The 25,328-nt window shown below is 51.6% G+C and overlaps 13 protein-coding genes across 13 annotated transcripts; 7 read left to right on the top strand and 6 right to left on the bottom strand.

The window, feature by feature from the left end:
• Nucleotides 1-366: 366 nt before the first annotated feature.
• Nucleotides 367-1,482, bottom strand: M436DRAFT_56698 (P-loop containing nucleoside triphosphate hydrolase protein; the record flags this gene model as incomplete). The annotated part of the gene is made up of 1 exon (XM_013567793.1): nt 367-1,482. The coding sequence occupies one exon, from the start codon at nt 1,480-1,482 to the stop codon at nt 367-369; it is 1,116 nt and encodes a 371-aa protein (XP_013423247.1).
• A 750-nt stretch (nt 1,483-2,232) lies between these two features.
• On the bottom strand, nt 2,233-4,118 carry M436DRAFT_56816 (acetolactate synthase; the record flags this gene model as incomplete). Its single annotated transcript, XM_013567818.1, has 2 exons — nt 2,233-3,980; nt 4,040-4,118. 2 exons carry the CDS (start codon nt 4,116-4,118, stop codon nt 2,233-2,235), a joined length of 1,827 nt encoding a protein of 608 aa, XP_013423272.1.
• An 842-nt stretch (nt 4,119-4,960) lies between these two features.
• M436DRAFT_18129 (uncharacterized protein) lies at nt 4,961-5,569 on the bottom strand (the record flags this gene model as incomplete). The annotated part of the gene is made up of 2 exons (XM_013567782.2): nt 4,961-5,411; nt 5,460-5,569. Coding segments are annotated over 2 exons (561 nt in total), but the record flags the coding sequence as incomplete, so codon positions are not given.
• A 2,105-nt stretch (nt 5,570-7,674) lies between these two features.
• Nucleotides 7,675-9,419, top strand: M436DRAFT_56784 (GABA-specific permease; the record flags this gene model as incomplete). The annotated part of the gene is made up of 5 exons (XM_013567811.1): nt 7,675-7,814; nt 7,870-8,039; nt 8,101-8,532; nt 8,581-8,933; nt 8,985-9,419. 5 exons carry the CDS (start codon nt 7,675-7,677, stop codon nt 9,417-9,419), a joined length of 1,530 nt encoding a protein of 509 aa, XP_013423265.1.
• A 680-nt stretch (nt 9,420-10,099) lies between these two features.
• M436DRAFT_85794 (arabinofuranosidase) lies at nt 10,100-11,232 on the top strand (the record flags this gene model as incomplete). Its single annotated transcript, XM_013567905.1, has 4 exons — nt 10,100-10,352; nt 10,408-10,509; nt 10,563-10,989; nt 11,046-11,232. 4 exons carry the CDS (start codon nt 10,100-10,102, stop codon nt 11,230-11,232), a joined length of 969 nt encoding a protein of 322 aa, XP_013423359.1.
• Nucleotides 11,233-11,619: 387 nt separating this feature from the next.
• M436DRAFT_56988 (uncharacterized protein) lies at nt 11,620-12,405 on the top strand (the record flags this gene model as incomplete). Its single annotated transcript, XM_013567841.1, has 1 exon — nt 11,620-12,405. One exon carries the CDS (start codon nt 11,620-11,622, stop codon nt 12,403-12,405), a length of 786 nt encoding a protein of 261 aa, XP_013423295.1.
• Nucleotides 12,406-12,966: 561 nt separating this feature from the next.
• On the top strand, nt 12,967-13,543 carry M436DRAFT_9848 (uncharacterized protein; the record flags this gene model as incomplete). Its single annotated transcript, XM_013567772.1, has 2 exons — nt 12,967-13,329; nt 13,352-13,543. Coding segments are annotated over 2 exons (555 nt in total), but the record flags the coding sequence as incomplete, so codon positions are not given.
• A 448-nt stretch (nt 13,544-13,991) lies between these two features.
• On the bottom strand, nt 13,992-15,029 carry M436DRAFT_67557 (uncharacterized protein; the record flags this gene model as incomplete). Its single annotated transcript, XM_013567865.1, has 1 exon — nt 13,992-15,029. The coding sequence occupies one exon, from the start codon at nt 15,027-15,029 to the stop codon at nt 13,992-13,994; it is 1,038 nt and encodes a 345-aa protein (XP_013423319.1).
• Nucleotides 15,030-16,120: 1,091 nt separating this feature from the next.
• Nucleotides 16,121-16,345, top strand: M436DRAFT_57034 (uncharacterized protein; the record flags this gene model as incomplete). Its single annotated transcript, XM_013567848.1, has 1 exon — nt 16,121-16,345. A coding segment is annotated over one exon (225 nt), but the record flags the coding sequence as incomplete, so codon positions are not given.
• A 171-nt stretch (nt 16,346-16,516) lies between these two features.
• Nucleotides 16,517-17,687, bottom strand: M436DRAFT_67556 (uncharacterized protein; the record flags this gene model as incomplete). The annotated part of the gene is made up of 3 exons (XM_013567864.1): nt 16,517-17,209; nt 17,261-17,368; nt 17,406-17,687. The coding sequence occupies 3 exons, from the start codon at nt 17,685-17,687 to the stop codon at nt 16,517-16,519; spliced, it is 1,083 nt and encodes a 360-aa protein (XP_013423318.1).
• Nucleotides 17,688-18,395: 708 nt separating this feature from the next.
• On the top strand, nt 18,396-19,790 carry M436DRAFT_56703 (AAR2 domain-containing protein; the record flags this gene model as incomplete). The annotated part of the gene is made up of 1 exon (XM_013567796.1): nt 18,396-19,790. One exon carries the CDS (start codon nt 18,396-18,398, stop codon nt 19,788-19,790), a length of 1,395 nt encoding a protein of 464 aa, XP_013423250.1.
• A 440-nt stretch (nt 19,791-20,230) lies between these two features.
• Nucleotides 20,231-23,011, bottom strand: M436DRAFT_56673 (nuclear pore protein; the record flags this gene model as incomplete). Its single annotated transcript, XM_013567788.1, has 1 exon — nt 20,231-23,011. The coding sequence occupies one exon, from the start codon at nt 23,009-23,011 to the stop codon at nt 20,231-20,233; it is 2,781 nt and encodes a 926-aa protein (XP_013423242.1).
• Nucleotides 23,012-24,492: 1,481 nt separating this feature from the next.
• Nucleotides 24,493-25,272, top strand: M436DRAFT_85787 (uncharacterized protein; the record flags this gene model as incomplete). The annotated part of the gene is made up of 1 exon (XM_013567904.1): nt 24,493-25,272. One exon carries the CDS (start codon nt 24,493-24,495, stop codon nt 25,270-25,272), a length of 780 nt encoding a protein of 259 aa, XP_013423358.1.
• Nucleotides 25,273-25,328: the final 56 nt, after the last annotated feature.

The following is a 25,328-nucleotide window of genomic DNA, read 5'->3' as shown; positions in this document are numbered from 1 at the left end:
TCTCGATTCCGTTCTGTCTGGAACACTGGCATTGGTCCTGGTCCCGTTCCGAGATGAAGCTACAGTCAGTGTAACGACCTGTAGCGGTGCAAGCAATTTCTCACCCTTATCAAACAGACAGAATTACGTCTAACAAAAGAATGTGATGAGCAACGGTCAGTTCGCATCTCATGCAGCTAAGTTTCGAAAGATTGACCGGCCTGCCGCCGTGCAAGTCAAGTGACTGAGTGAGTCTATTATGTCGACATGTCCATCTTGCTCGTTAAAGGCCTTAGTTACGAACTATGAGGACCCCAAATCCTTACACCAGCACACGACGAATTCGGAGGCTCAACACTCACTCAATCAGTGTGCGACAAGAAACACTCAATCCATCTTGCCCAGCAACTCCGCATACCTCAGCGTGTTCTTCGACGACGAAACATCCCCAAGACTCGGATTCACGCAAGCAATCACAACTGTCTTGCACTCCTGACTAACCTTTGGATCAAAGACATGCTTCAAGACCTTCGTCAACGTGCTCCCTCGTACAGGCACATGCACCTTTTTCTTGCTCGAAGCCGCCAGCGCTCTCTGCCGAATACAGTCTTTGAGTACTGAGAGACTGACGTTGTTGTCGCGTGTCTCACGCATCGTCTCGGGTCCATGTTCTGCCACATCACGTGCTGCCTCTGAACCAGCGAGATCGATCATGTACAGGTAGCCTTGCTCGGGGGAGGTAGGTTGTACAACTCTGATGCGACAGATGCAATGTGAACGTGAGGAGGCCGGGTTCTTTAAAGTAGGTGCAGCACGGCGGAAGGACATGGCTTTTTCCAGCAACTCAACTGCTTGCTCTTTACCGCTGACTCGCTGGTCGAGGGCTCCAACAAGTCGCGTGGTTCCGGATGCGTCTTCCCGTACAGCAATCCGCTCGCGTTGTTTGAGAAGGTCGAAGGCGACATTGCCAGAAAGCTCGACAACGGTGATGTACAACTCAGCCTGGCGATCAACCAGCTCCGAAACAGCGAGTTTCTGTAGTTCCGTGACGGTGAAGGTCTTGCCGGAGCTGGTCTGCCCATATGCGAACAAAGTACCCAGCTTGCCTTTCACAGCAGATAGCACCAGATCGCGTACAACCTCATCGTAAACCTGTGCTGTGCTTGCACCAGCATCAAATACCTTTTGAAGCTTGTGCGTAGAAGATCTGAGGATGGGACGGGGTCTTCGAGGATGGTTGTAGAGATCATGGAGATCGATGGTTTGATGTTTTGCAGTTGAGTCGTGAGGACGAGGATATACTGCGCGAGGAAAGCCGGAAGCGATATCGTCTTCTAGCATTGGGCGAATTCGGACGCTGATGGTCATGTTTGGGTTGTCGTTGTCTTTCTCTTCTGTCGCCTGGAGCGGCACATTCGAGAAGTGTGCTTGAGGTTCTGTTGGATCCACTTTGTCGACATAAGACTGATAGAGAGCTGCGTTTTTCAGGTAGAACAAATCCATCGTTGATGGGTATAGCTTTGATCAGTCAAGGTGATGGTAAGTACCTACGTTTGTATATGAAGCGTTGGTGGTTATGCTGGTGCCTGCTTCCAAGAACTGCTTGCTTGGTGCCTGTCTCGTTGCCCCGCCAATGTTTTAGAGATGCAACTACCCTTCACTGGGCGTACCTCCTGTCTCATGTCATAGATCACATTTATGCCTTGGTGAGGAATTGCAAGCTCGGCGCAGACAAGATCAGCCATGAGTGTGGACGTTGCAAACATGGGTTGCCAACTTTACCGAAGCTGGTTGTGCAGCGCGGGATCCGTGCCTCAGGCCTGCTCGAATTATTTGACTTCCAGAAACATCACCAAGACAGCGACTATACATCCAGGAGAATGGTAGACAATGATCACCTGCAAAGTAGGATAGAGCATAGGTTGAGAAGACGCTTTCATTTGTGCATTCTCTCGTCTCGCCAGCGCTCGCGCAGTAGACGACACCGAATGATAACAGTAAATAGCACTTTTATTCACCAGAAAGACCGGATATCCAGCTGTTGCATTCTCATCCACCTCTTCCGAGTGAAAAAAGCAAAACAGGAAATGACTATAGATATAAAACGCCCGCGGGTAAACCACATTCTTTTTCCGCTGCCAAATATGCTCGAAAAACACCACAGAAAGTCATGATAAAAGGGCTAAGGGGCCGAAGGAATTTACACAAAGAGAGAAAGGTAAGAAGGACATGTCATCGCATCAGAAGGCGAGTTTATCTTCCGCTGCGATCTCTTGTCTGTTGACGGCGCTCCTTCTCCTTGGCTTCATCGTAGACAAGGAACTCGTGGAGGGCGGCACCACCAGGAACCATAGGCAAGACGGGAATCTTCTGGTCGGTGACGACCTCGAGAAGAGCCGGGCCCTCACCAGAGCCCTCGATGAGCCATTGGAGGCTGTCCTTGAGGTCATCAATCTTGGTGCAGCGACGAGCGGGGACACCCATGGCATCACCAAGCTTGACGAAATCGGCGTTACGCTGGTGAGTGTGGGCGAAGCGGTCGTTGTAGAAGAGGGATTGCCATTGTGTGACCATACCCTGCTCCTCGTTGTTCAAGATGAGAACTTTGCAGCCAATGTTGAACTCAGCAGCAGTAGAGAGCTCAGTCAAGGTCATGGAGAATGAGCTGTCACCGTCAATGTCAATGACAAGCTTCTCAGGACAGGCAACCTTGGCACCGATGGCAGCAGGGAGACCGTAGCCCATCGTACCGAGACCACCGGAAGTGATCATGGTCCGAGGGTGGCGCCAGCGGAAGTGCTGAGCGGTCCACATCTGATGTTGGCCGACACCAGTGGTGATGACGGTCTTGTCCTTGATGTGATTTGTCATGTCAGAGAGCATGCTGATGACAGTCTGAGGCTTGATGAGCGAGTCAGGGCCAGACTCCTTCTCGTAGGCCCAGGGGAAACGCTTCTTCCAGTCGGCGATCTGGCCGAACCATTCCTTGCGCTCGCTCTCGGCGGTGTTCTTGACGTGAGGAAGAAGGTGACGTAGGTTGTCGGTGACGTCGCCTTCGACGGCCTCTGTGCATTGGATGACCTTGTTGATGTTCTTGGGCATGATGTCGAAGTGAACGATACCACCGCGACCCTCAGCAGCGGCTTTACGGGCTTGAGGAGCGAAGCGAGGGACGTGACCAGTGATGCGGTCGTCGAAACGAGCACCGAGAGCGAGGATGAGATCTGCTTCTTGCATGGCCATGTTGGCAAAGGCGGAACCGTGCATACCGAGCATATGGAGAGCCTTGGGGTCAAGCTCATCGAAAGCACCGAGGCCCTGGAGAGTGGTAGTGACGGGGATCTGGGCCTTCTCGGACAGCTCCTTCAAGAGCTTGGGACCGTCTTCGTGACCGAGAATACCGGCACCGCAGTAGATGACGGGCTTCTTGGCCATGTTGATGAGGTCGGCGGTGCGGGAAATGACAGAGTCGAGCTGCTTTCTGCTCAAGTCCTTTGCAGCAAGAGAGGCGGCGCTAGGGTGGGTAGGGAGAGTGCTGCTCATGGGGATGGGGCGGTTGAGCATGGCGCCAGTGACATCCTTGGGCAGGTCGACCAAGACGGGACCAGGTCTGCCAGAGGTAGCGATCTCAAAGGCCTCGTTGATTCTGCGGGGCAGTTCGGCAATGTTCTTAACCATGACGTTCCACTTTGTGCAGGCTCTTGAGATACCAATAACATCGGCCTCCTGGAAAGCATCCGAGCCAATTGCGGTAGTGGGGACCTGACCGCAGAAGACGACCATGGGGGTTCCGTCCATCAAAGCATCTTGCATAGGGGTGATAACGTTGGTGGCTCCAGGACCAGATGTGACGAGGACGACACCAGGCTTGCCGCAAGCGCGGGCGTAACCCTCTGCCATGTGGCCAGCTCCTTGCTCGTGACGGGGAAGAATGAAATCGAAGGCTTCCGAGTTGTAGATGGCATCAAAGACGGGCAAGATGGCACCTCCGGGGTAACCGACTGGACGAGCTTGTTAGTTGCGAGTCCGGAGTACTTGAGAAGCAGTTCTAGCTACTCACAGACGTGCTTGACGTCGTGTCTCAACATCATCTCGTGGAAGATTTGACCACCGTTCATGCCGACGAACGAGTGGTCCATCTCGGGCTGTCTGAAAGCCTGGAGGGGCTGGACATCTTCCTTGACAGAGCGGTTGAAGGCCGGGCTAGGAACAGCGCGTGCTGGTGAGGATTGGGCTGCTTGTGCGGCGGCGGCGGCAGCTGTGCTTTGTTCTCTCTTCTCGACCTTCTTGGAGGGGTTTGTGGAGGGATTCGGCGATCTGTATGGCGAGACGGCGGCGAGGGCACGACCTGTGGAAAAGTGGCGAGCGCGGAGCGACAAGCGGAGAGCGCGGTTCGGGGCTTGTGACGAGAGCATCTTGATCGATGTGTCGCAGTCAAGGGATATGCGTGTGAGAGGAAACAAGTGGTGGTCTGGGAGAAACGCCTCTGTTTCGAGGGATTCCTTGTCGGCTTTGACTTTGGGATGACTCGAAAATATTCCTCTCATTGTTAGCACGGCGTGCGACCTGCATGCCAAGCGCAGCGTCTGGATTGCTCTCGCCGATACCGCTGACCGCTGCCTCCATCTTCCCGCCGCTGGGAGTGGGGTAGCTGCGAATCCACCCGCTCTACTCCGTACCATCCACTCTCCTGACGACCGTTGACCATTCTCTCTACGTTCAGTATTTATATACAGCCGTGATGAGACGGTTGTAGATAGCTGCCAGTTTCTCTTCTCTTTCTACCGATCTACAGCTCGAGTCGATCATGCTCTGGGAAAAGTTGCAATGCTTTGCTCGTAGTAGGATACAAGGCGGGCGCATGAGCCAACTACGTAGGTAGGAACCTCCCAGCCACGCGCGGATCGCGTCGGCTTATCTCCGCCTCCTTGCGAAGTCTCTCCTCCGACTTCCCCCATGACAATAATGACCACTGCCGCCATCATGCATAGTCTATCATGACTGTTCGCTTGATCATGATTTGATCAGATCCTTCAGACAACACACTCTGGCCCTCTCCCACCGCGTCCGACCCTCCCTCGGCAATCGTCTCAATCCCTTCTCCTTCCCTCGGCTCTGCCATCACATCCACCTGACGTTTGCTTCCTGTTACATGCGACAGGGCAAACGATGCCCCTTTACCGCTGCTGCCTGACCTAGACGATACATACGCTGCGCTTGCCACTGGGTCCATCCGCTCCAATGTCGTGTTCAGATATCCTGAATTGAGCTTGGTAAGGGGGTTCCGCAGGATTGGAATCGTCGCAGCCAGTACCGTAAAATGCATCTCGAGCTGTGTCAGAACTGATGGCAGTGTCATGTCGAGAGTACGATCCACTCCTCTGTTTGCTTTGACGAGCGCTAGTAGCCGAAATATCGTCACCATCACCGTCCTGGTCAATCAGTAAACATCTCCAACTGGGGGTGGCTAATGAACTTACGGGAAACGGAGACTGAAATAAATCGCACAGCCCAACTTCTTCTTCAGAGGCATGTGCAAAGTCCAGAGGAGCCATGCAGGACAGATGATTAAGAGTATCTCGACAAGGATGCTTAGAACGCCTGTTGCGATCCAACGATAAAGCTGTTTTGTAATCAGGCCTCTATTTTGCAGAACAAGAAGTTGATGGAAACTCACTATTGACTCGTGACCTACGACCACAATCTCCCACACCCGTAGACCATCTTCTACCCTGAGGGCAACCATGAGAAAACACACTACCGCGAAAAGTATTGATGCTACTCCAATGAACCGAGCGAGCCGGTGGAAGAAACTTCGTTCAGGACCAGACAACCTCAAGAAGAAGAGGCTGACCGCGAGTTGTGCGACAAACATTGCTGGTATGTAAAGAAGGTCGCTGACATAGAGAAGCTGGCACTGTCAGTTCAGGTCAATCTCGAATACAAGACAGGAGCCTTGCTTTGAGTGCTGTTCTTAATTTGTAGGTCGAAAGCTCCGATTCAGCTACTCCAAGTCCAGCTTTTGCACTTGATAGCAAAAGGATACTCTGGAATAATGCGCATATCTAAAAAGTCAGTTCGATCACATTTGCCCTGGGCTAGTTGACCAACCGAGGCTGAGAGCGTCGTCCAATCGTCAGGTCCAAGAGATCGAGACCATGGCCACCGAACGACCAGTCTTGCGCTCAGGAACAGCGTCATGCACACAAGACATAACGCTGCGGCAATGAAGATGAATGCTGAATGGTCTGTAGTCGTGATCGTAGGGCGAGTTTTCGAATTCACTACCTCCATTTCAGCACGTAAAGTCTGGCGGAGACGACCATCAGAGTGAGGAAGCGAAATTCAGATGCATGCGTCGCCTTTGTTCAAGGAGAACAGATCCGAACACAACATGACAGTAACACTGAGTACCATCTCGAGTGTTCTTCACATGGGGCAGCAGAAACCGAGGTCAGAGTCATTCAGTCAAACTTCATTCTTACAGAGCAGTACATGGCTTTCTTGTGTGATTTGTACTTCTAGAGGATATTGTTGGACAAGCTTCTTGGAAGTACGACTCGAGAGCACAGAATCCTTTGTCAAGATTGATGTCTGCCCTAATCTCTCGTGAGCGCGTCTCAACGGGTGCTTGCACACAGGCAGTGCTCCCAACGCTAGATGAAATTCGCCCTGAAGCAGCTGTCAAGGGTGGCTGCAACCCGATTGCGCCACTGGAGGGTAGCCTTACCTGGTTTTGATAGAGCTTTCGTAAGCTCAAGACTGCGAACGACGAATTACGCTCTTCTGGAATCCACAACTTGCTGTCGACCATTTGGCCTCTGTGCGACAGCTCGCGTGTCCTCCGAAAGGTAGCGACGTGATCCCCGTACATCACCACACGTGGCATCCCTGTTCACAGCCTTACCGGAAACGGCCCCTCTACGTCCTACATACAGAGAACAGGCGTACGGGCAGAGTGTCAGGACATTGGTTACACCACGCTACTCTGCTGTGCTTTTGTGCGCGCGCTTAGGTCTGACAGGTGGAATGAAATGCGTCAAAGATTGCAGCGCGCGTTCTCCTCGTAGGTGCCATCCCAAATCACGATATGCGATATCGCCACTTCGGGTGAGGATCGTTAGTCGTAAGTAAAGAACTCGTCTCTCAAGGTCAAAGCGCAGTTTCCGGGTTGCGCAATGCAAGCGATGATTTTGTCCTACCCCCATCACCACTCCCACTTCTGACATCGTTTTTCGGACTAAGCCCGTTCCCCGGAGCGATCGTTTGCGGATGGTCACGGCGACAGTTCACGTTGCACACGCCCATGCACGATTATAAGCAGACCGTATTACCACAAAATCGCTGCTCACACCACACGATGTGCTTCCTGTGCAACGGACTTGACAAGCTACAGCAGGACCCGGTCGCTGAACGGACCCGTGCCAGCCAAAACTTACGGCAATGTGCAGCAAACTGCAAGTGCCGCTCAGCCGTTCGAGCGACTGAATCTTGACTGATCAGGATCTACTTGCAGGAGTGAGAAGAGAAAAAAGACCTATCGATAGTCGACCGCAAGTCTAGTGGACTCATTTATATGATGAGCATATTTTCCACTATCTGAGACACATCATCACTCTCTCTTGTCCAGCAACCAAGACCGACATGCACAACCACAAAGACGAAGCCTACGAGCTTCGAACGCCTGTCAGCGAGATGGGGGACGATACGAAACCTATACATGGAATTAAATCTGGAACTGCTCAAGATGCCGCCGATATGATGCGTCTAGGCAAGAAGCAAGAGTTTAAGAGAAACTTCCATGCCTTCTCAATGCTTGGTCTGTCCAGTGTTCTGTATGCCCAAGTTCACGCCAGACCATGAGATGAAGCGATGCTGACCCAGCCTAAGCATGGCAACATGGCAAGCATTGATAGGATCCGCGAGTTTCAGTCTGATCAATGGCGGTCTTGCCGGTTCCATATGGTCCTATATCGCAACCTGGATCTGTACCATCACTGTCACACTCTCTCTAGCTGAAATGTCTTCGATGGCGCCAACGTCAGGGGGCCAATATCATTGTGAGAAATGGTCGAAGTACATGTGTTTTACAAATCCCGCTAATCTTTGGGTGTGTTCAAGGGACGAGCGAATTCGCTCCAGCAAGCTGTCAAAAGTCTCTCAGCTACTTTGTTGGCTGGTTATCGGCATTGGGATGGCAAGCATCGATTGCTCTCACGTCCTTCGCGGCCGGGAACGTCACCCTTGAGCTCGCTTCTACGATGCACCCTGCGTATACACCGGCTCTTTGGCATGGTACTCTTATGACAATATTGATGGCAGTGTTGGCCGTAATGGTCAACACTCTTGGCGCAAAGCGTCTGCCTCTACTCGAAGCGACCATTCTATTTTTGCACGTATTTGGTTTCTTTGCAGTTCTTATCCCACTGTGGGTAATTGCCCCTAAGATTTCGGCCAAAGAAGCATTCACCTCGTTCTCCAATACAGGTGGATGGAGTAGTATCGGAGCTGCGGTCGTGATAGGGCAACTCACGGCTGTTGGGTCTCTTGGAGGTAGGCAGAAGTATTGCTCGCTACGTAAATATTGCTAACATGGTGAAGGATCTGATGCTCCAGCCCACCTTGCCGAGGAAGTTGCAAACGCGAGTTATGTGGTTCCTAGAGTCATGGTTGCCACTGTCATGCTGAACGGTGCAATGGGCCTCGTCTCGATCATCACGTTCGTCCTATGTATCACTGACTACGAGTCGATGGTCGCAAACAACATGGCGGTATATCCATACATCTCGATTTTCCAGCAAGCTATCGGCTCGGATGTCGGCGCCACGCTCATGACCACACTCTTCATCCTTCTCAACTTCTTCGCAGCATTAAGCGTTGTCGCCGCTGGGTCACGTCAAATCTTCTCCTTTGCTCGTGACAAAGGGATGCCCTTCTCCGGATGGTTTAGACAAGTGGGTTTTGCACCGAACACAATGGCCAGATCAAGATACTGACAACCCAAGATTGTGACCATTGGCACGCCGATTCCGCTCAACGCCATCCTCTTCTCCCTATCGATTACTGTGGTGCTGGCACTCATCAATCTCGGCTCGACGACTGCTTTCAACTCGATTGTTGGCTTGCTTGCAGGCTCTGGAGGATTCTCTTACTCTATCAGTATCGCATGTGTACTCTGGAGGAAGATTTGCAAGAGACCTTTGCCTCAGGGAAGATTCTCCCTCGGCAGGTCGGGCATTCCTATCAACATGTTTGCTGTCTTGTACATGATTCAGCAAGCCATCATCAGCTTCTTCCCCATGTTCGCCAGCGTCACCGTCAAGATGATGAACTACGGTTGCGTCATGTTCGGTGGAGTGGCCATCATATCGATTGTGTATTACCTTGTCAGAGGAAGGCATGTGTACAAAGGTCCAGTTCTTGATATCTATCGTGGTTAGGGAGGTGTAGTTCCAGCGTCGCGTGGATGTTCAAGGGTATGTTTGGGTACGCGGATCGTGTGTTCTTGCTCGCTTTAGAAGTTGGCCATCTTTGAAGAAGATTTCTCCTCGAATATAATCGCAATCAGCCGCGATACCTCAACTTGAAACTTGCCAAGGTACGCTAAACGACACAAATGGACCGATGGTCGCTCTTTCCCCTTCTTTGTTTCAGGGCTCACTGAGGTGCTTCTCTGCAGCTGCACATTTCCCATATCGTGTCTTCTATATCATCCTTTGCAGCTCCATGTTTAGTACAACCTAGCCTCACTAATTATACTTCAAACACCGAGGCATCTCTAGTCCTCCTATACCAAGATCACATGCCGTTTTTTTCCACAGCAAAGGCTTTTTTGGCCCGGTGGGATGGAAGAATATGCATGCGACACCCGCAGATGTGACACCGCCAGCTGTGAAGTATGCTCGGCAGCCCTATACATCTGTACCAAGGCAGCCTCCTTTAGCTACATACTTCCAGCTCATTGACGGATAATGTCTTTCCAGAACCTCGCATCATGGTTGAACCTAAAGCCAAATTGATTGGAGACAGCCGTGAGGGGAGAACTACAAGGATGTGATAAATCCTAGGCATCTCTCTTGCAACTCTCATCCAACAATTGTGCTATTTCCTCGCATAAAGCATGAAGTTTGCCTCGGCTGTCCTTCTGGCACTCAGTGCTGTTTCAACTGCACTTGCTGCTTCGTTCACCAACCCTTTGCGACCAAAGGATGGATCCGACCCCTTTGTCGTCTACTCTGGCGATGGATACTACTATCTGTTGACGACTGAATGGACTAACATCCAGGTAACCAGGTCTAAGACTCTCGGTGGACTCAAGACTGGTGAGACCAAAGTCGTCTGGCAAGACAGTACTGCCTCTCGCTGTTGCAATGGTATGTCACTCGTATGATAACGTGGTTGGAGGCCAAGTGCGCTGACCCATGACAGTATGGGCACCTGAGGTTCAGTGGATAAATGATGCATGGTATATCTACTACAGTGCATCTAACAAAGATGACCTCGGTACCCAGCGTATCCACGTTCTGAAGGGTAAGAACTCCCCAATGGCGCTGTCAGATTGCCAGAGATGACCATCTACACAGGCGGAGCCAACATCTTCGATAAGTACACCTATGCCGGTCAACTCTTCAACGAGTGGAGCATCGACGGCACTGTCCTTCGCTTTCCAGACAAGAACTACTTCGTCTACTCCTGCCAACGCACCGGTCTCCAATCCCTTTGCATTGCCCCCATGAATTCACCCACCTCGGCCGGAACTGCAAAGACACTTTCACAGCCTACCTTGCCATGGGAGAAGATTGGCGAATTCCCCGTCAACGAAGGCCCGGCTGCACTCTATCATGGTGGAAAAACATTCTTGACCTACTCTGCGAGTTACTGCTGGACCAGCTCTTACCAGCTCGGTCTCTTGACGTACAAGAGTGGTGACCCCACCAACGCTGCTAGTTGGACCAAGAGTGGTCCTGTCTTCAGCTCTGCCAACGGAAACTACGGTACCGGTCACAATGGGTATGTGTACAACCAACTACAGACTTTGATGTATTCGTGACTGACAAACTCCATAGATTCTTCAACAGCCCCGACAACAAGGAAGTCTGGAACGTTTACCACGCTACTGCAAACTCGGCAGGTGCTTGTGGTGGCAACAGATATACTGAGGCCCAGAGAGTCGACTGGAACGCTGATGGCAGCCCTAACTTTGGTAAGGCAGTCAAGCTTGGTGCGACTCTCAATGGTCCTTCGGGTGAATAGGTGCCGACGAAGAGGATATATCCAATCGTATTTCGGTTCTAGGTTTGAGTGTTGAGAAGTGTCTCGCTCCGAAGGCTTAGCACATAAGGAGTATATCTACAATCGCAACTATACTAAGTGCTAAGGCATTAAATAGTCTTGACTACCTATTAGCTGTTCTTAATAGATAAAATTAAGCTCGACCAATCCTTCGTTGATCGACACCCAGATGGCTGGAACGTGGATGTTGGCCTTGGCACTACTGGACGTTATACCACTCAAACAATTTTGCGGTTCGGATATGGATACGGTACTAAAGTCTCGGATCTCCTCGTTCCAGAGTCCTACAGTCCCGACACATGCTGTACGGAGAAAGCACAAGAGATCCAATCACTTCACTCATTCGACATGACGTCTCCCGAGGATACACAGTCTGCTGTTCAAGAAGACTCGCTGTCTTCAGCGCTTTCACGATACCGATCGCGCATCTACGCATTGAACTGTAAAATGCTCGAAAGACTGCTCCAGAACTTGCAAATCGAGCCAAACAGTGATAGCACTGCCGACATGCAACGGTTCATCGCAAAGGAATGGTTAGATGGTGAAGAGTTCGACCAATCATTCCACGTTCCGAATGACATATATCTCGTCCTATCTGATGGCACATCATCACCGTTATCGGTCCATGAAAGAGATGAGCTATTTAAGGATGTCGAGGACAACATGAACAGCTGGGTAGACCCGGAACTTCGTCCTGTACAACTTCCAGCGGATTTCAAGGCTCTCTGTGGCCTTACGAACTCACTTACTGGACCGGGACTTCCACGATCGAACACTGCCGATGTCCCACAGCCGTTTGCTTCATTGCAGTATCTGTGTGGCATCTTTGGCGAGCCAATGTATGGTGGCTGTCGGAATCTGGAGGAATTTGCAGAGAAGATCAACCTGAAGGGGTATGAGATTGCAACAGGTGTTCAGACGGGAGATCTCGAAGGTGATCAAGGTGGTACCTACCTATGCCTGTGTCGCAATCAACATGAACCAGAGAATACCTTCAAATGGCGCTGGATAACACAATTCGATGTGACTGACATCATTTACAACAACGTCGTGCAGTTGCTAGAAGAGTCCTGGAAGGATTTCTTGAATATGCTCACGTTGAGATACGGTGATCTAGGTCAGGACGAGATGTAATTTGGCTGCACCGGGGTGGTTACGCAGACATTGTCCAATTTTTGGTGAGGAACCCCTACGTGCTGTCAATCAATTTTTCGGCGGTTTTCAAAACGTCCCGAGAAGGAAGGTGCTGCCGATTGAGCTTCACCTACTTTACGTGGCCCTCTTTCCCACTTACTATTGCGAATAGATAGCGAGGTCATCAACACCTGTAGTAATACTCGAGAGATCCCTGATATCAGGCCTTTCGTCTACTTCCTGGCTATAGTGCGCATATAGAACTGAAGTCAATGATCGACCATACTGTGCCACATCCTTCGGGAACTCCACGAGGACAGCTGCATGAACTGATAAAGAACGGCAGATATAATACCAGCGCTTCCCCTCATCTTTGCAACTTCTGCGATCTGGGAAAATAAAAAATAAAAACCATAAGATCATCGTCTCCAAAACGTGTCCATACGAGAAATCATGGCGACGACAACCCTTACCAGCGACGGCCCCTTTGTCCTCACCCGCGCAACAACGCCCTCAGACTTCACCGCCATTATCGCCTGCGAATTCCGCACCTTCACCGACCCTTTCATCCGCGACATCTTCATGGGGCCTGACACACCCACTAATCAAGCTCGCCTTGCATCCTACTATCAGTCAATTCTCCACACCAACCCAGCAGATGTATGGATAAAAGTTACAGAAAAGGCAACTGGAAAGATAGTGGGTGCGAGTAATTGGAGAGTGCATATGGGAGCAGTGCCTGAGCATGAAGAGGAAGATTTAGGCTGGGAGTGGTTGGAGGGTGATGAGGAGAAAACGAAAAAGGTTAAAGAGGTGATTGGGGGCATTGCGGAGACGAGGAGGAAGTTGTTTACGGAGCCTTATTGTCGTAAGTTGGGATCTTTTCTTCCTCATAATCTGATGCGTACTGTGCTGGTGGTGATCGTATTTGAATGATTGACTGGAGGGCGTCTTTACTAATACGATCGCAGAATTGCACATTTGCTTTACAGATCCAGAGTATCAGCGCAGAGGCATTGGGTCCATGATGCTACAATGGGGTTGCGATCTCGCAGATCATTTGTTCCTACCTTCATGGGTAGAGGCGTCTCCCACAGGCAACTTTCTGTATCGCAAGCATGGGTACAAAGATGTTGATGTGAAGAAGGGTGGAGACATGGCAGGAAGCTTGATGAGAAGAGAGGTCAAGGTGCAGTGCATTGAGGGCGGAGTAGAGGGATCAGTGGGTTAGTATTGATGGAGGTGATGTATTCATCGTGTATCAAGCATCGTGTATAAATTTGGTGCCAGAATAGATTTATATTCAGTCTGCCGTAGCAATGCAGAGCGTATATGGACGACCGTCTTCCCGAATGTACAATCTTTCCTATGAATACTTTGTTCAGAGCCTCTCGCCGCTGCGAACAAAAAGTCCCTCAGAAATCCTATGACCAACTCCGATGTTTTAGAATTCAGATACCTCTTATCCCGGGTGTTCTCAATATCACCGTGCACCTTCATTTCCAGGCGCCACAGAATCCTCTTTCATTGCTTCCGGCAAGTCGTGGTGGCGTTCAATCAGGGTTGAATTGCTGAAAGTTGTGGTTTCAAACAGATGTTTCACCCCTTTGCAGAGATGCAATGTAAGTGTCGATATCCTTCTTTCCATCGAGCGTAACAGGGGCCTCCCACATGGTTTTCGAGAAGTCGTATCTACTGAGACTGCGTCTCCACTTCAATTCATGCAAGTATTGTAGATCCAGGTGTTCGAGAGCAGGCAGCTCAGTAGACATCCACTGAAGCAGATCGACATAGGTGCCGCTGACCAGTCTGCAGGAGTGGAAGGATAGCTTGCGAATGGTACTGCCATATCTTGTAAGAAGGCCAAGCAGAGGCTTGTAAGACAGAATGGTGCCTGTAAGGATCACCTCGGAGAGACAGTCAGATTTGATACTTGAGAGGATCGTGCTGGCCCTTTCGCGCTCTTCGTCTTTACCAACAGTTAGCTGTTGAGCGGGCTCGGGCTCAAGGAAATTGTAGGAGTGCGCAGACCAGGTATCGTCTTCGTGCTCCGCTGCTGGGTTGAACTCGAATCTTTTGAGATGGTTGGTCAACAGCAGCAACCTTTTTAGAACAAAGGTCGAGTCTCTGTAAAGACGAGTCCCGAATTTGACGTTCTGAATTGCCGAGTACCTTGGATACACAGCTTCTTCCATTTTCGTGCTTCGGAATGAGGGATAGTGCAGGAAATGTACAGACGTGAGGTAAGGACCAAGTTGCGAGGAGCAGAGGGCTGCGAGACGCTCAAAATCGTTGGCGGAAGGGTTGAGGCAGAGAAAACCGTTCCTCATTGACAGTTCGGCGAGCGCTTCAGTGGCGTATGGTAGGAACTCTTTGCAGACGAGGCGGAGTTTGGCGCGGTCATCCTGGCGTAGTCCAGAATCTTTGTGAATCTTGTGCAATAGCTCGGCTGGCAGGGTAAGGAAGGAAGGCATCTCAGGTTTGCTGGGTTCCTGGAAGCACGCGTCAGGGTGGGCAAGATATGACGGAAGCTGTTTATGTGAACGAACCTCTTGAGGTGTGACTGGTCTGTTCAGAGAAGGACTTGGAGGTTCATCGCTTTCGAGACCACGATCGTGGGCCATTTTTGTTAGCATTGATGAGGCACAGGAGGACTGAATCGCTCGGGTGGTGGTCTGCAGAGGAGAGGAGAAAGCAGAGCAGGAGAATGCGATGGTTATCAGCTTATTCCAGGTGTGCGTGACATGTGTTGGCATTCACACTTGTGATGAAAACATAGCTTGCAACACAGGTCTTTGGTCCACGCAATGGTGAAGCTGTCTCTTTCTAGGTGGTTCCAAGACAGAACAAAGGTGGTGTTGCATGTACCTACCACGACACGGAGCGAGTTGGATCACAAAGACATAAGACAGAATAGAAGATAGCGAGGATAGCAAGACACCGTAGAAGCACAGCGTCTGGCGAGCCGATTAAGCATGATAGGTCGAGTCCCAGCTGTAATGTTGTGTTACTTAACCCAGGCAGGCATCAGAGCTGTAGAGTGCTGCCGTGATGGACTGACGATGAGGTCTACGCTTCAGTCTGTTTGTACACCGGATGGTGCAATTATTCTCGAGAGGATCCAAGTCAGGTTGCCTGAAAGGCGAACTCGAAGAAGCCGAAGTTCATAGCATTTTCAACAATTCGGAAAGACCGCGGCGTGATGTCGCCGTGATGGTGGGGGTTTGTCGGACGATCGGGAATTGGGCTGAACAGTTTCCGTGCCCGTCAGAGCAAGCCACAAGATGTTCACGAGACGATATGACAGTGAACGAGAACAGCAGAAGAAGCGGATCGGCAATTTAGGAGGAAACATGTCAACACGACAAGAGAGCAAAGCAAAGGCCGAAGGGGGAAAGTCAAATCAGGCTGAAGGAAACAGCGAGCTTGTGACGTCAACCCATCGGATGCCCCACACTGGACAACATCATCGGCGGGCTGGGAGAGCTACATCTGCCTGAACAACCTCTTCTGCTCTTTTTCTCTCCTAACAACAATCATCCCACTCGAATAATATAACCCTTTCCCCTTTCTCAACCCCACAGTAAGTTCATACCACTTCTTCAAGATACCACACAAGACACTAACCACTCTGTCAGCAACCCAAAACACCTTCAGTACGCCAATCCCGCCCTCCTCAACGCATTTCTCCATACCGCGATCCTAACACAACCTTACAGCAATGTCTGCCCCCAACGCCGGTCGCCAGTCCCCCGAGCCTGAGAACCAGAGCTCCAAGCAGCAGTCCGCCCCCACTGCCGGCAACCCCAACCAGCAGGGCGCCGAGCCCCAGCAGGGTTCCCAGCAGGCCTCCAAGGACCAGCTGGCTGGCCTTGAGAGCAACCCCACCGGCCCCCTCGACCAGGCCGCCAAGGACAAGACCTCCAAGACTGTCAACTAAATCCTCGCGCCTTTCACGAATTCGATCCCGCCAAAATTCTGCGCATGCACCATGGCGGAGGAATGTTTATGACATGATTATTTCCTCATCCGCGCTCGGTGCGGGCTCGTTACTCTAGATACCTTGAATGTATACCAAAATCAATTCGGTCTCAACATTCTTTTAGCCTCATCAACTCGTCATGTCTGAGCTGCGTCGACCTCGGGAGTATCTGGAACTGGCGTCGGGCAGGCTCAAGATGTCTTGGTTTGGGTCAAGTCTCCGATACTCAGGCGAACTTGTCTGAGACCGAACAGCCCTCTCAGTCTTTTCCTTTTCGCCCGAGCATGCTGACTCGCTCCTCATGTTTCTGCCTACTTCGAGATACCTTTTGAATCCGTGCATTTTATCAAAGCCAAACCGCTGCAGCAATCGCACCACCGTCGTCGTGATCCCAACGTATCGTGCGTCGCATTGACGTATTGTCGGAACTTCCAGCGGCTTGAATCCCTGAACGTAGATGTTGTATGTCCACTGTGGTCCCTGAGGATCATCGAGCCTGCGCGCTTCATATACTTTGTCCAACTGCAGTCTCTGCAAAAGGAACTTCAAGGCCCGGTGTGCAGTTGTGTAGGTTAAGAGATCTAGTGTGTTCTTTGAAGCTTGTGGTGAGAAACAAGTCTTGACCCTGGCTATCTTAGCTTTCGACTCGTAAGTGTCGACCACTCTAGCCAAAGCGCTGATATATGTTCGGGCAGACGCAGAGGCAAAGAGCTTCCACTCAGGTACGTCCAGCCTAATATAGAATGAAGCGCCAGGTCGATCGTCCAACATGCTCAACTTGAATCTCGGATGTAGGCCATACCGTGCAGCCTCCTCGTAAATCTGTATGTCGGCTTAGTATTTGTGCAAACTTTGGTATGGATCATCACCAACCGCCATAAACTTTCTTGACGCGATCGTGCCTTTGTAGATGCTGTCAAGTTTGCCATCCTGGTAGAGCCTCGAGACCAGTGCGATATTCGAGTTGCTGATGGCCTCTGGCTGTGATATATCAGTCTCGACAAACTCGAGAGCACACCTGGCTCAGACTTGCCCGATTACAGCCATAGGAGACTACCTTCCGCAGTCCCAATAGAGGAACATGGACCTCGGAAATACATTCGAATACTTTTATCCTGCCATTCGTCTGTTCTTTCACCTCAAAGGCCGTCCCGGGCTGACAGTCGCACCAACGCTCAACGAACTTGCGAGCTGTGAGAAGACCGCCAGGATCAGAGTCTCTGAGTGCCTTTGTCCATTTGTGCCAGTACGCATGGGTTGGTAGGATCAAATTCGCTCGCCACTCTTCCACGGCTCTCATAGATTCGACGGAGTCAATCCTCGCGCTCTGCTCAGATGAGCCCTGGTGTTGAGCCCATTCGTTCTTGAGAATTGTCTGGAAACTAATCGTCCCAGAACGTCTTTTCGGAACATCCACATGCTGGATATTGAATCGCCGGACAGAACCAAGTCGATGGTATCCACACAATCCTGCACCATGTGTCGTTTGAGGGGGGATTGATAGTATTGACAATTTTCCAGACGCGGTAGTCGCCCGATTTGCGGCACGAGAAATGAAAGTGATTATCACTACTTGAAGCCTTTGAGGTCACAGAGATGAGGATGCTTGCCAAAACAACGGGAATGTGATGCCAAGATTGGTGGTTTGCATCACTCGCGCGCGCGTGAGTCAGCGAGAACTGGCATGACTCGCGGCACAACTTGCTCTTCCTCACTTCTAGCACCGTCCTTTCAAATATTGTGTTGAGCGAGACTTTCTGGAAAACATCACGTATGCAAGGCCGGAATCACAAGTGACGATCTCCTCGCGCTCGCATCAAAACTCTGTGAACCACGCCAAAGACGCTGGATGTTCTCAACCTGCATCATCATTTTCAACTGGACTTCATCACTGTTAGACTGGACTTTTCCACGTACTTTGCCATCGCTCTGTAGTGTGAATCCAACATCTGATCAGTTTGTATCATCTTACACACTGTCTTGAAGGATCTTCAAGAGGGCTCTAGACATGGACGCCATCACACCAGCAGTGCTACTTCTAAATCTGCCACCCTCGGCTCTGGGCGGCATGGACCTACTCTCCTTCACCACAACCCCCAAATTCCAAGGCATCAAAAACATACCTCCTGGATTGCATTTTGTCTTTGTTGGTTCAACCAGCACACTCTCTGTACGACATGGCATCTGGATCAAGGTGACAGCACAATCTTCCGGACCTCCAGATTTGTTCATCCGCAAGTGGGATACCGGCAGCGAAGAACTATTAGCAGAGACCAATGTCGCCACAATCTTACAACAACGAGCCAACCTAGGCAGGATCTGGAGAGATAACTTGACGCCGTATCGACAAAGCGCTTCTCAGGACTCTGTAGCTTCAGAAGAGACGAATAAATGGGTGCAACTAACAGACTGTATATCTGAAGCACTTCTGGCGCGTGTGTTGGATACAGATCCCCAGACTTGGACACTCACGTCATCCTCAAGCGCCAAACAAGACTTCGACGACATCCCAGGGCTCTCCGCCTCCGATCTCACTGGCAACGAGCGTGAGTTGCGTGTTCTACCCGTCGACCTCAAGCAAACATGGCGAGCAGGAGCCACCGGACGTGAACGCACCGAAGCCGCCCAAGATCGCTCATGGGCACTCGCGGACCTCAGCGAACGCTTCTGCAACAACGACATGGACCAAATCATTGGCGAGCTACAATTCTGCTTCGCCATGGTATTGACATTGAACAACTATTCATGTCTGGAACAATGGCGCAGAATCCTCGATCTCATCCTCACCTGCGTGAGTGCAGTGACAAAACATCCAAACTTCTTCGTCCGCGCCCTTGCAACGATAAAACTTCAACTCCAACACGGTCAAGATGTTGAAACCGGTCTTTTCGATCTCAGTGACGACGGCGCCACATTCCTGAAGTCTCTTCTGCTACGTTTCAAGAAAGTCTTAGATCGACTTCCAGGAAACGCACACGAGGATGTGGTAGACGAACTCGACGACCTCCTTGCCTACACCCAAGAAACTCTAGGCTGGCAAATTCAACAAGGCTCTTTCGCGCGAACAGGAATGTTGCATCTCGAAGACGGTGAAGAGGTTGAAATGGACAATACAGCCTTTGACGAAGACGATGAAGCTGGCGAGTATGCGCCAACTATCGTCGAGCTGTCAGCCGAGCAGATGAAACTACTCGGTATCGATGAATCGGTACAGCAAGTCATGAACGGCAACAAGACGCCTAATCTGCGTGACCGCCTGCAAAAGGATCAGTTGGATGCCGGGCGTGATAGCTATCAGTATGAGGTGCAGAGTGACGAGGAGTCGGAAAAGGAGGTCACGAATTTCGACGATGATGACGAAGAGGAAGAGTTGGATCTTGAAGACATGGATGCTAGATACTGAGTTCGATGCCACGAGCAGTCAACAGCTTACCCGAACTGCATTTCGTGCAGACTTGCCGCCAGACATGAGATGTAATTGCCAAAGCTTATCTTCGAGCGAACCTCGCCTCTTTTGTGTTCACATCACCGGAGAGGGGTCTGCTCATAAGAGTCTGCTCAAGGCATCATGATCATCAAATGCAATAAGTCATGAGAGCAAGTGGAAAGATTATATCTGGAAAAAAGGAGGTTTCTGCACTCTCTAGTAGAGCCGGCGAATCTATACCTGTGGCACAAAGTATGTATCTAGACTACAAGCCGTTGTTCAGCCTCTGTGAACAAGCCCCCATTTCCCTTCTCTGTCATCATCGCCAGTGCTTTTGCACATATTCATCCCAGCCAGCGCTTTATACAACCAACGCCACCAAACTCCATGTGCTGATGAACAAGAACATCTCGCTCTTAGTAGGCACCAACGTCACCACCAACACGAGTGAGCACCTCGAAAACTCTGGGCTGCAACTTGTACTGGATCAAGCCGGCAAACACCATAGTGTCCTTGGCAACCTGCAAGATATCCTCAGCCACCTTTTCGCGACCGCGCTCTTCGAAGCCCGAGGGTGATGAGCGGAGGTACTCGCGCTGTTGACCACAGCAAGTGATGGTCCAGATGAGCAAATTACCGATGTTGCGAGCAACAGGAGGAGGAAGATTGCTGAAGGCATTGGCAGAGGCGCGGATGAGACTCATATTGCCGCCTGCAGAGATGGGGAGGCAGTTCAGGCTGTTGAGAGCGTCGAGAGCGAGGGCCCAGCGGCCTTCGGCGACGAGGGATTTGGCCTCTGCCATGCCAAGGAGGAGGGTGCAGGATTCGCGGTTGACCTGCTTGATCTTGGCGGCGTGGAGTTGGTTGCTCTCGTACAGTGCGCGCATGTTGCGAGTCAAGGTGTAAGGATCCTCGACAGCAGTCAAACTGAGAGATGCAGATGTCTCGACGGAGGTGGGATCGCGGGGTTTGAGGGGAGTGAGACGCAGTGGTGCATCGCCCAACTCCACGCTGATTGCTTCCGACAGAGCCTTGTTGCAAATGGTGATGACGTTGTCGTACTCCTCGGCCAGGTGGTAAAGCAGAACGGCATCAGTGACACGACCGTTGTCGTCGGCGATCTGAGCGGCGCTGATTGTGATGTAACGCAAGAAGGACTTTTCGTCAGCGATGCGGATGATCTTCAGACGCTGCTCAATAGAGCCAGGGATGCGCTGACCATCAGAACGAATGTCTCCGAGCAACTGGGCGAACTCGCGGGTCTCGAGCACAAGCTCGCGAAGGCCATCGTGGCAGAGTGCAACTTGACGTTGTCCGATCTCTCCACCCAGGTCTCCGTTCAAGCATATCAAAGCGATGTAGTCAGCAGCAGTAGTCGGCGACTGAGCGCGGAAGTCCTTGGTGTAGTAGCCAACCAGGTGAGCAAAGCTGATTTGCGGACGTTGACTTGTAGTGTATGACAAGAGGTCCTCGGAATTGCTGTAGTCGTTGACACGCAAGAGGCCGTAGTAGTTGAGAGCAATGGCGAAGTGTACGGCACTGAGGTAGTTGTTGGGGTACAACCAGGCAATAGCGCTCTCAAACTGACCGGCCAAAATCTGAAGGAAGAAGTAGGTGCCATATCCGGCGGCACCCTCGGCACCTTGGACGAAATGCCTCTGACCGACTTCGTGAATGACATTTCTGACATCCTCGAGGCCGAAGACCTCAGAAGCAGTCTCTTCGACACGGTTGACTTCGCGGGCAAGAGCGAACTGTAGCCAGACCCAATCTTCCATGTTTTGGTTGATGCCATCAAGAGTGCGTCTACCGAGCTCGCAACGACCGATGATCTTGAAGCAGGCCATGCGGTAAGGGTCGACACTGTTTTCGGGAGCGAATTGTGCACGTTGAGAGTAAGTGTTGTTGATTCTGATTTGTAACTCCTGAGGCAGACGGCGGTCGGTGCTGCGAGCATAGCTGGCAAGGAACAAGGGGAAGTTGCGATCGCAAGCCTTGATAGCACGTTCATTGTCGGCGACATACTCGGCAGCCTCGTTGACGAGACCGGCACGCAGAAGGTAGAAGATGAGGACCCAGGGGTAGTCGTCATTGATCATTTGTAGCTCGCTGGTGTCGGGACCGAGCTCCTTGCGAGCAGCACGTAGGCGAACATAAGCACGAACCTTGTTGATGACCGAAGGGACACCTCCCAGAGCAGCCTCCTTGGCGTTCTTGAGGATGGCCGTCTCGAGCTGGCCGAGGAACTGCTTCTCGAGGAAACGTCTGGAGCCATCGATAATACGTTTGCGGAGGTCGAAGGCGTTGCGCGAGTTGGGCGCCTCGTCGAGGTAGTCCTGTGCGAATTGGCGCTCCTTGATGGCGCGGGGGTCTGATGAGGTTTGGTAATCAGGGCTTTCACCAACAATGTCGGCGAGAGCCTTGTAAGCATCGACAAGCTTTGAGGTATCTTCAGCCGAGGGCTGAGACTCGACGTCGACAAAGTTGTGCAGGAGCGGGTATAGACGACCCTCGATGCGAGCAATGTTGAGCTCCTTGACCTTGTTGGAGTACTTGTCCTGCTTGTCTCTGAGCATGCGATTGTCGCTGACGTTTTGCAGGCCAGCAGGGACCTTCTCAGCCACGTCGGTGAACTGGCTGGCTCTAGAAGTCTGTCTGCCAGTAGCACCAAGCACAGACTTGGAGCCCATCCTTGAGGCGCCAGCTGAAGCACCAAAGGGAGCTCTGCGGCTGGAACGGCCAAATGCGCCGCGTGCGCCATCGGTGGTTGTGCCCTCGAAGCTGGCCTCTGCCTTGTCCGACTTTTTTGTGATGCCAAAATGCTCGTAGATTTCCTTGCGCTTCTGCTCCCAGTTGCATTGCAGATTGTCCTCGATGAAACGGTCAAAGTCCCTCTTGGAGTCCTCCATGAACTCATCAAACAGATCCTTCTTTTCCTTTTGGTAGAGACTCTCGACATAGGTATCGAGATCACCGTACAGGGGGTCGTTGGCGGCGATGGGGGCAGGAGCCTTTGCGACAGAGCTGTTTGTGAAGAGGCCGAGGTCGCGCAGAGCAGCGCCTGTGTTGACGCCGGAGGCAGCGAGCAGGTAGTGGGCCTTGCTGTCGGGTGTGTACTGTTGGCCCAATCCGCGCACCTTCTTTTGGATGTCGCCCAAGCCCAGTTGCAGTGTAGGTAGCTCTCCGAATGCGCCCATGCGTGCGGTTGCGGTAGCGTCGGCTCCCTGTCTCTTGATGCTGCGCTCGATCAGGTTGTCAAAGTAGACGGGTCTGGCGTTCTGCTCTTGCTGTTGGGCGGGTGCGGAGCTGGCTTGGTTGTTGGCGCCAAAGGCAGACTGCTGGTTGTTGGCTGGAGCTGAGGGATTGTTGGTCGAACCGAACAGACCACCTCCAGAAGTGTTTGCTCCACCGAAAAGACTCGGGGCAGTGGTTGCGGGCTGCTGAGTAGGGTTGGATGCGCCGGCGAAGAGGGTGGAGCCAGTGTTGGCGGGTTGAGCGGTAGGGTTCGAGGTCCCAGTGTTAGCATTGTTGCCGAAGAGCGAGAGTGTAGGCTTGTTGTTTTGCTGTTGCTGGGAGCCAAACAGACCTCCAGATGAAGGTGCAGCGCCAGTAGCTCCACCTTGCGGCGTGCCAAACAATGATGGTGTCGATGGTTGGCCTGTCGCAGGCGTGGATCCTGCACCTCCGAAGAGACCACCAGTGCCGGCAGGCTTGTTGTTGCCACCGATGTTACCAAACAGCGACATGATTGGTCTCTTTGTCGCGGTGGTAAATGTCGATGGTGATGGTGAAGGTGGAGGGCCTGTTTCTTCTCGACTAAACGCGAAACTGACTCGAGCTGGCAGCACGGGCTTCTTCATGACTCGCGCAGTTTGCGGCACTCGCGGCATCAGCATCCTCCGAGGCGTCGTCGTGGACATCACCTTGTCTTCTTCCATCGCGTTTTGCACGCTTACTTCTCTTGTCCTCGCGTTTTGTATTGGTGATTGGAAGCAATCAGTTCGCAGGACGCAGCGCTGAAGTTTCTACATGCGGTCCACGCTCGACAAGTCTCGGCATGCTGTGTCTTACAGCCCTGGCGGTTTACAGCGCAACCGCATCTCTGGCGATTCGTGTTGCTTGAGCATTCTCACCTCCTTTGACAGACATCTGGTGACGTTTGGGCGACAACAACACCCCTGGTCTTGGTACTGTTCATCTACTTGCCTACCACAATGGCTTGCATGTAGGTCTCGTCTTCGTCTAAGCTCTCGCGTCAGCATAAAACAGTCTCACTCTTTCCACCAACTAGCAACATCAACAATGCACAATGCCATTGAACAATTGCTTTGTTCTCCGGAAGATGTGTCAAAGCTATGTCTTTCTGCTTCTTTGGGCCTTCTTTGTCCATGTTCTCATGACTTGTTATGGCTTCCGATGCCAATAGTGCTGAGCATTGGGTTGCTGTTCGATTTTGTGTAAAGCAACTCGTTGATCTTGTTACTCTGCTTCTCCTCATGCGAGGAAGTACTTCTCGGCCTCAACAACGATATAGTCACCTGCCTTCTCTACTTTCCCTCACTGTCTTCAAATCCATCTCGTTCTTGTCCGCTTCTCCTCCTATCAAGCACCTCTCGCTGGTCGAGATCAGTGCCCACCTTCTTCATCTGCTTCTTATCAGTTGGGTTTGTTGTTCACCATGAAACAAGATCCATCCCTTCTGTCGACCGCATACTCTAATCGCGACAACATTGCTCCCTCTAATAGCCACCGTCGCTCTCTATCCCTGTCGAACTCCAGCATGACAAATCTCAAATCGCAGCACGAGATTGAAGGCGGATCATTCTCCAGCAACAACAGCGATCATAGCTCTACCTCAGTACAGTCCATGTCTCCTCGCACCACGTATGCTGGTTGCAGTACCGCTTCCGCTCGCAACACTTCATCTGTTCCTCCCTCTGTGGTTGGCGACGGTGCAAATCAGTTCTCGCCAGACCAGTGGGTCATATCACCAGAGGAGCGCGCTCTCATGACCAACAGTGCGCACTTTGCTCGTGACCGTCGTCGCCGTCGTACTGCTATTCAGCTCGAAGCTCCCTTGAAGTCACCTCTCCATTTATCATCGTCACCGCCCTCTTTCCCTCGTATTCGTTCGCCTGTTTCTCCTGTCGCACCACATCACTCCCCGGTTCCTGACGGTTTTCGCAATGACGGTTGTTCAGATGTTGCTCCTTCAACTACTCCGGATACTGACAGTGTACCTCCTCGTGGTCGTCTGCAGCGCTCATTCACACCCTCCGAGCGTAAAGATGCTGGACCCGCCATCCTACCCGGTCTTCTGCGTCGCCTGGGCCGCCCATTCTCTGGCCCATGGCGAGGCCCTTCATCACTACTTACTTCTATTCCCGCGACTGATACACAGGCAGCAGGTTCTTTGTCGCGTTTGCGTCGTATGTTCTCTCGTCGTCGCAGGGGTTGAAGGTAATCCGTGTGCTTCGCTGCATATTGTTGTATCGCTTTTGTTTGCTTCTGCTG

The sequence above is a fragment of the Aureobasidium namibiae genome, assembly GCF_000721765.1.
Source record: "Aureobasidium namibiae CBS 147.97 unplaced genomic scaffold scaffold_22, whole genome shotgun sequence".
NCBI classification, from domain to species: domain Eukaryota; kingdom Fungi; phylum Ascomycota; class Dothideomycetes; order Dothideales; family Saccotheciaceae; genus Aureobasidium; species Aureobasidium namibiae.
The sequence above is the reverse complement of the archived record's forward strand: the minus strand, read 5'-3'. Positions and strand labels throughout refer to the sequence as shown.